The sequence below is a fragment of the Nannospalax galili genome, unplaced genomic scaffold (assembly GCF_000622305.1).
Source record: "Nannospalax galili isolate Female #2095 unplaced genomic scaffold, S.galili_v1.0 scaffold4715, whole genome shotgun sequence".
Classification (NCBI taxonomy): Eukaryota; Metazoa; Chordata; class Mammalia; order Rodentia; family Spalacidae; genus Nannospalax; species Nannospalax galili.
Genome location: NW_008335859.1, coordinates 62,206 through 70,649, shown reverse-complemented (window position 1 = coordinate 70,649; position 8,444 = coordinate 62,206). Strand labels below are relative to the sequence as shown.

Below are 8,444 nucleotides of genomic sequence, written 5' to 3'. Positions count from 1 at the left end.
GCCCCTCGCCTATGGCTTTCTTTGGGTCTTCGGGCTCTGTCAGTGACACACCTTCAGGTTGAGTGCTAGGCAGATGCACCCCCCCAACCCCAGCTGCAGCAGTCCCGTAGGGATGGCTGATCCCAGGAGGAGCTGATGCCAAGCCTCACTCCAGGGGCTTGGTGACTATAACATTGAACTGGTGTGGGGGCCTGAGGAAGACAGAATTAATTTTGCAGGAATGGGAAGGTGGGGTGGGTAGTGGATTTCAGGCTCGGAGAGATCCATTTCTGGGTGCAGCAGGGATAAGCACAGAGTGGGTCAGGTTGGGTTTTCAAGTTATTTCCACTTGTGAATGAATCATAAAGGTAACTGGAGCAGGGTGACTATAACATTGAACTGGTGTGGGGGCCTGAGGAAGACAGAATTAATTTTGCAGGAATGGGAAGGTGGGGTGGGTAGTGGATTTCAGGCTCGGAGAGATCCATTTCTGGGTGCAGCAGGGATAAGCACAGAGTGGGTCAGGTTGGGTTTTCAAGTTATTTCCACTTGTGAATGAATCATAAAGGTAACTGGAGCAGTGTTCTGTCAGCTTGACACAGACCAGAGTCACCTGAGAAGGGATTCTCAATTGAGGGATTTCTGTCTTGATTGTTAACTGATGTAGCCCAGCCCACTGCCGGTGACACCATTCCTTGGGCAGGGAGCTTTGGGCTATAGAAGAAAGCTAGTTAAGTCAGACACGGTGCACACCTTTAATCCTAGCACTCAAGAAACAGGCAGGTGTATCTCTGTAAATTCGAGGCCAGCCTGGTCTATATAGCCAGTTCTAGGCCAGCCTGGGCTACAGGGAGAGACTGTCTCAAAAATAAATAAATAAATAATACAAATAAAAGTCAGTTAAGCACAGGCTGGCCAGCAAGTCAGCAAGCGGCTTCCCGGTGGTTTCTGCTTCAGCTTCCTGCTGGAGCTCCTGCCCTGGTTTTCCTCCTGGTGTTTGTCACGGCGATGGAATGATGCTAGAGCAGGTAGGAAGTGGAGCAGGACAGTGAGGGGGTCCTAGGGTCATGTGTAAACAAGAGGGTGGTCAGAGGGGAGGGTGGTGGTGTGGGGAGAACTTGCTCTTGAGTTTTTGTTACTTTGAGACAAGGCATGTAGCCCAGGCTGCCCCATAGCCTTCCAAAGGCTGGGATTACACGTATGTGCCACCATGCCTGGCTGAACTTGCTCTTGTTATGATGCACAGGATCCAGGGCAAGCCTCCATGGAAGGAGACATTGGGGGTGGGATAGTGGGCAGGGTCATGACAGTGTGGGTGCTGCTGGACCTGGAGCCCCAATGTGTGGTCACTAAGGCTCAACATACCCTCAGCTGAGGTGACCACAGCCATGGGCCTCTGTGTAATCGCAAGATGGGGTATGGCAGGATCATCCCAAGCCAGACGGTGGCTGGGCCCTCCTAGAGCCTTCCGAAACACAGAGGATTAGGGTGCACTTGCACCCCATAGCTGATGTGTGGGAAGCTTGGGGTGGCAGGGAAGGACAGGTGCATGGACCTCAAGGTGCCTCTTGTCCACCCTGGATAGGCTTCTGCCATGGATAGCCCAGCCCCTTTTCACATCTCAGGACAGACTAAGCTCCTTTGAGAGATCCACATCTTTGCCTTTCCCTCTGCTCTCCCTCCTCCCCTCAAAGTCACCGTGCCCCCCCATACCCACTTTAAGACCCCTCGCCTCCTCACCTCACAACCCTTGCCTCACCTGATACATTCAGTGTGATGTTTTTGTTTTCTCTTTGGCGTCCATGCAGCTGCCAGAAATACAGCCCTGCATGGGCGTCCTGGGCATCTTGGATCACCAGCTGGGCCTGACCTCCTTGAATTTGGAGCTGCCACCCTCCCCGTGAGAAGAGTCCTGGAGGCATCTCCTTGAAGATGGTCCTGTCCTGTCCTCCAGCAATCAGTCGGATGCTGACATCGGTGAAGGCATTGGAGATGTTGCAGGCCATCACCGCAGGACTGCCCCTAAGTACCGACACCACATCCTCGGTGCAAGAGGGGCTGTCCCAGACTATTAGAAAGAATGATCATGCATGTGGGCAGGGCAAAGCTTCAGAGCAGTGATAGGCTGCTCTCCCAGGACCAGAGGGTTCCCTGGGTGTAAGTTGGCCAGTAATATGTGGGCAATGATAAGACTCCAAGTCCCCGTTATCCCCTGTGATCATCCAAGAGACCAGGGTGTTGGGGTCTTGGGTGATTTCTCTGCCAACCTGGGGACTCTGGATATGGAGAGCTGTGTTGGGGGAACTCTCTGGGCCCCATTCTCTGCACACCCCTCTGACTGGCCTGAGTGTTGTCTGCTGGCCTAAGGGCTGGGTGATGCAAAAGTGGATGTGTCCAGAGAAATTACCACAGGTCCTCAGTCCTGTGAAACTTGTTCCCCAGTCTCCAACACTAAGAGGCTTCTTTCGCGTGAAGTCTGGGTATGTCAGTGCTCTGACAGTGACCCCAGGCATTTTTGGCCATCTCAGAGGTGCCTGGCTCACACTTCCGCAGCTTAGGGGCGCCAGCCCTGCTTTTTGTCTACAGGGCTTGGTCACAGACTGCTGGGTCACAGTCACTACCTGGGTCTGATGCTGGTCTGTCCTTCCCACCCTGCCTGCACCCCTCTACCCCTCCTCAAGGCCAAGGCCCCAGACCTACTTTCATTCTGCGCATTCAGGGAGGCAGCCAGGAGCAGGAGGGTGCTGAGTATCCTGGGAGCGGGGACACTGGACGCCAAGGAGCAGGTCAGCATCGCTAGTTGGTGGAACGAGAGGCCTCCAGGACCCCTTGTCCTTGAAAACTGTCTTTGGACTCCTACCTGGGGGAGGAAAGCACAGGGATCAGAGGTCCCCAGAGGCTGCTGCAGAGGCTAGAGGGAGCAGTCCCAGCCTGGCCAGGGGTGCGCAGACCAGGGTCCCTACCTAAATGTCTGAGCCTCTTTGGGACCCTCAGCTGCCAGTGTACCTCCTCTTGTCTGGTTCTTAGGGAGGTGTCACTGGCTGTGGTAAAGCAGTAGAGCAAACACAGAAGCCAGAAGAGAGCTGGTTATGCCACAGGGAACATTTTTAAAAGTCACTTTATTTATTTACTTACTTACTTGTCTATCCAAGATGTTGCCATGTAGCTCAATGTACCCTCAAACTTTCTATCCCCTCCCTTAGTCTCCTGAGAACTGGGATTATAGGCAGGTACTACCACACCTAGACAGTTTATAGAAAAATTGACCAGAATGTATAGAGAACTTCTATACAACCCTGTTTAACTCAGCCCTGTTGTTTGTTTCATTTTTGTTAATATCTTGTATCAGCTGGCACTCAGTCTCATGAACAGACCTACGGGTCACACCCTCAGTGCCCAGTGCTCACAGTCCAGACAGGATTCCTTCTTGGTTTGAACCAGCCTACGATGATGTAAGTCAGATTGTCACACTGCAGGTCTCAACCGTATTGTCTGCCCCAGCCTCATCCCCACTGGCCTCTGACAGTTTTGATCCCATCCTCTCTACAGCTGGGACCCTTTGATCAGTTGTTCCTAGCTTTTCCTTCCATTTGGAGGGTTGGGTACAGGGCTATGGGCAGAGGGGATTTTGAATTGGACAAATCTAGGTGCTCAGAGCCTGATAGACAGGAGGCTCTGGGCTGAGCACAGGTAGCAAGGTTGGTCAGTGGTCTGCGGTCAGGTTGTCTTGGCCTGTCAGAGGCACAGCACCCCATTTTGGGCTGAATGAAACCTATGGCTTCAGGTCTGTGGATGGGGTGTCTTTGAATTTAGGGCAGTGGGTACCATTTGTCTCTGATTTGAATTTTTTTTTTTTTTGAGACAGGATCTCCCTGCAGGACCAGCTGGCCTGGAACTCACTATGTAGACCAGGCTGGCCTTGAGCTCACAGAGATCCACCAGCCTCTGCCTCCCAAGTGCTGGGACTAAAGGCATGTGCCACCGTACCCAGCCCTATCTCTGATTTTTAAAAGCCTTCTCCAGCCAGGCGTGTTATTACAGGCCTGCAATCTCAGACCTTGGGAGATGAAGGCAGGAAGATCAGAAGATGGAGGTCAGCCTCCACTGCAAGGTTTTTTTTTTTTGTTGTTTTGTTTTTTCAGGAAAACTTAGCTGCTTTATTGAGACTGACTGGCTGGGGACACAGGCAGGCTCAGGAGCTGCACTGCGACCCAGAGCTGTGGAAACGCAGGGCCTTTAAGCACAAAAACCACAGAGCAAAGGATCCACTGCAAGTTTGAGGCAGCCTAGGCTACCCTGACTCAAAAGGTAAAACAGCCAGGCATGGTACCACACACCTTTAACCAGCACTTGGGAAACAGAAGACAGCACATTGATGTTGCCCTTTTCTGTTTTTTCTTTCAAAGTTTCAAGTTTTGGTTTTAAAATGTTTACTTACCAGGGACTGGAGAGATAGCCTAATGAAGTGCTTAACACAAGAAACTGAGTTCGAGACCAGAACCTACATAAACAAGTCAGATATAGTGGCACAGGGCTCTAATTCCTGCTCCCGGGAAGCAGGAATAGGAGACTCTCTGAGGCTCACTGAGCAGCCGGCCCAGAGACTGTGTCCCAAAACTCAAAACGGGCGATGCCTGAAAAGCAACACCTTCTACATGTGTTTGCACCTTTCTATACATGTACAGACTTGCACACACACACACACACACACACACACACACACACGCACACACACATGTGTGTGTGTGCCTGGGAGTCATTGTAAACAGTGAGTGGAAGGGTCCACTGTGCCCTCTCCCCAGAGCACAGCAGGTTGTGAACCCCGACTGAGCAGGACGGACTGTCCACTGCATCAGGGGCCCTGACGCTCAGGCACTTCTGGCCTGCCGTGGGCACCCACCACTGCACCACTCTGATATCTGATTTAGCACCTGGCCAGACAGGCCTCCTCCTTGGTTTTTAATCTTTCTCCTGATCTGTTTTTCAGCCAGAGCTGTGATCTAATTCTGTACCTTTTTTCCCTTGGGAACGGGGGTTTGCCAGAACCTACTCTGCATCTTCTGAGTGCAGCCTACGCATTTCTACGGTTCTAGCCTCTGCCCTTTTGCAGGATCTGCATAACCAGTTCACCAGCATCCTGGGTTACTGGGAACTGGATACTTTTAGAAAGGTTTGGCAACTTCTGAGGGGACTTTTCCACCTCAGACAAGATCTGCCCAATACATTCACTGAGAGTGCTAGAAAACACTTTCTCCAACCTGAAAGGGTCTACCAGCACACGACCTGCTAAGCGACCTTTCTGGGCATGCTGTAGGTTATCTGGGCCCCTAGGCCTCCCTGCTGCTCAGCACTGCAGCTGCTGAAGCGTGAGCCCTGCCTGGGGTCTGTCTCACCCTGAATCGGCTGTGCCCGGGCTTGCGTCTCATATGAACCTCAATCTGTCTTGCTTCTCTGTCTAGCTGCTGGAGGGAGCCTAGGCAGGCCCCTGCTGGGTCTTCTGCTGCTTCCCAGCCATCTCCTCTCCAGTAAGTGCAGCCCCAGAGCTGGAGTTGGCAGTGGGGCAGAGGACAGCACAGGGTCCCCTTGGCTCTTGAGGGTTCTCTGCTGAGTCACAAGGTGTAGGGCACATCACTCAGGTTCAACACCACTGTGTGCTCTCTCCTGGAGCCTTGGTGAGTCTGTCTCAAGCCACCTCCCAGGCTGGTCAAGGCCACTGCCTTGTCACAGAGGCCTGTTCTGGGGTGGCCTGGGCTTTTTTGGGTTCCTTCTGGAGGCCACTGGAGGATGCCCTTGATCATCAGTAGATTTCTGCCTCCCGGCCAGGGCCATGAGCTCTTCTGTCTGAAGACTTCCCTTTAGAGGCAGGGTATACCCCAGCCTACTACCCTCCAGTTCCAGGTACAGGGGGCAGAGGGCAGACTAAGGTCTCTCTTGACTGGAGATGTGTGAGAACATACTCCAGAGGGTCAGCCACCGATTGGCGACCTCAGCAGATGGTCCTCGCACCCATGCCAAAAATTCCATTCCAGTCCCTTGGTAGAAGTGAAGTCCCAACTAGGCCAATGTCATAGGCCTAGTGGAGCACCGTTCCCCAGGACACCAGGACAGAAACTGCCAGGCAGCTGGCCTTCTGCAGCACAGCACCCAGCCCAGTGCTGGGCACAGTAGGCCCTGGCTCAGATGCTCCTTGAAGGCTGGGCTGCACTTCTTTCATGCCAGTGGCTTTGTGTCCACTCACTGTCAAGCTCCTGGAGGACATGGCACCTGGAGCCCCTTGTCCAGGAGTTTGTGTCCACCGGCATGTGGCCAGGAAGGGCAGATGGCCGGAACAGATGCCCCTCCCAGACCCCTCAGCCTAACTCTTTCGGGACCTCATTTCCCAAGATGCCACATAGCTGCTTGTGGAGATCAGGCTCAGCTCTGGCCCTCACTGGAAGTCCTTTGCTCAAGGCACAGAACATGGTTCTCAAAGTGCAGGTGGTTGACTTAGGATGGGGTAAGGGTGGAGTGACGGTGGAGGCAAAAATGAAAGGAAGGGGGGATGCTCTCTTGTGGACGTGGGTACGTGTGAATGTTCGGGGTGTGGGTATGAGCAAGGACAAAGGCAAGGAAGGGTCCCTGCAGGACTGCACAGAGGGTGTGCGCATGCCTGTGGGCCAAGAGAATCTGTGTGCAGGTGGGGTAAGCACATTTTGCTAACTTGTAGTCCTGGGGCACAGTGCCCATCCTCCCATCTCCTAAAGTCCCACGTCATGTATATCCAGAGGGCAGAGAGGGGAACTCCATCCTCTTCACTTGACTCAACGAACACTGGAGAACTAGGACCTATCCTCACTCTTCCAGAGACCAGCCTGAGGCTTCTGGAGATACACAGGTCCTGCTGAGCACTGAACGCAGCCCTGACTGCCCACCCGGCACACATTCCATGTTCCCTGCATCACAAGGACCTGGCTAGTGGCCTAACTCTGCTCTTGATCAGCCCTTTTTTGAGGTGAGACACAGCCAGCAAGGTGGGCATTCCAGAGGTGCTGCAGCTAGGGACACCCATTCCTGAAGGCCGATACTCGGGACTCCCCCACCCCACAGAGCCCTCAACCTGCAGAGCACCTACCGGATGCCCTCAAGTCTCTCACCTGCTCCTTCTTCGTGAGGACCTCCGGGGCTGCCTCCACTGCTGCTGCTAGACATCTGTGCTCCCCAGCCCAGAGGAGGACTGAAAGCCTAGAGGGAGGGGCTGGAGGAGGCATCCTGTCCAGCCCCGTGCCAGAGAACTATACTAACTTGGGAAAGAAATGAGCTCTGAAAAGCAGCGCAACTTTCAGGAACTACCCTGTGTCCACATGACAGTGTGTGAGCTTCTTGGCAATTCACTCATTAGTACATTTTAATTAGTAGCCCTGCATTAGCTATCCATCTCATAAATACGGGAGGAGGGTCCAGGCTTTTTCTAGGAGAGCCCTGGCTGAGACTGGTCCTTTCTTCAAGGCGCAAGGGTTGTTCTTTGGGAGAGCTGATGAGTTTGCTTTCCTGTAGAGGCCAGGGTCAGGATGATCCCTCTGCACACACACAAGAAAAAGCAGGCACCTCAGGGCTGAGCTGTGGAGGGTAGGGTCTTCCACATAGTCCTGAGGTATGTGGCAGGAATGACATGTATGGGTGGGCAAGATGGGGTGGTCAGCCAGAGGGCTCCAGGGCTGATAGCCTTTACTGACCACACAGTGAGATACCAGGACAGAGGGAGCCTGCTGTGCTCTGCTTGTCCCCACCAGGGTCTGGCACCCTGTGGGTAAGTCTTGGAGGGCACCCTGACCCCACCTGGAAAAGGTACCAGACTTACGGGGGCGTTTGAGAGGTGCTCCTTGCAAAAGCGCTTTGCAGCCTGCTGTGAGGACAGAGTGTGAGAGGTATCATGGTGAGAAGAGACTGCTGTCCTTGGGAGTACTGGCAGAAGCCTGCTGTGTACCCAGCTTCTCAGCCAGCTCCATGCTGCCTTCCAGCTGGCCTCTGTACACACACCGACACTCCCAAAGCACTCAGCTCTCCAAGCTCCAGCCTTGTTGTGGCTAAGTGGGACTGTGGGGTCAGCCCAGGCCCTGACCTGTGAACTTTCTCATGGGCAGTGGAGGGAGGAATCTATGACTGTAGATGCCACAGGAGACCCTGGGAAAGAGCCACTTACAGGGCAGGAGATGGGTTGGGTTTTCCTGACAAGGGGTTTGTTATCCTGAGTGGCCCGGGGGCTGTGATGATACCTTCACTCAGAAAAGACTCATGTACATGTGAGTAGTGTATACTGGGGCAAGACCTGAGGCCCCACAGTGACCCTATGGGGGTGTTTGTGGCCTTGGGATCCAGAGGAGAACCCTGAGATATGGGTGTAGTCTATGCAGGTGAAGGGTCCTGGAGAACCTGGTATCTGGCTGTATAGCAGGCCATACTGGTCCTTAAAGTGACATGCTAGCACA

General features: G+C 53.5%; 1 protein-coding gene across 1 annotated transcript; it reads right to left on the bottom strand.

The window, feature by feature from the left end:
• Positions 1-879: 879 nt before the first annotated feature.
• On the bottom strand, positions 880-7,170 carry LOC103732139 (secreted and transmembrane protein 1A-like). The gene is made up of 4 exons (XM_008830663.2): positions 7,113-7,170; positions 2,680-2,839; positions 1,739-2,047; positions 880-998 (listed from the first exon to the last, which is right to left on the bottom strand). Exons 2-4 carry the CDS (start codon positions 2,771-2,773, stop codon positions 880-882), a joined length of 522 nt encoding a protein of 173 aa, XP_008828885.1. The 5' UTR covers positions 2,774-2,839; positions 7,113-7,170.
• Positions 7,171-8,444: the final 1,274 nt, after the last annotated feature.

Coding starts and splice junctions, on each gene's coding strand:
- LOC103732139 (XM_008830663.2), bottom strand. CDS start 2,773: ATGCTGACCTGCTCCTTGGCGTCCAGTGTCCCCGCTCCCAGGATACTC. Junction 2,048..2,679: donor CCTGAATGCGCAGAATGAAA/GTAGGTCTGGGG, acceptor TCTTTCTAATAG/TCTGGGACAGCCCCTCTTGC. Junction 999..1,738: donor CATCACACTGAATGTATCAG/GTGAGGCAAGGG, acceptor TACCTGCTCTAG/CATCATTCCATCGCCGTGAC.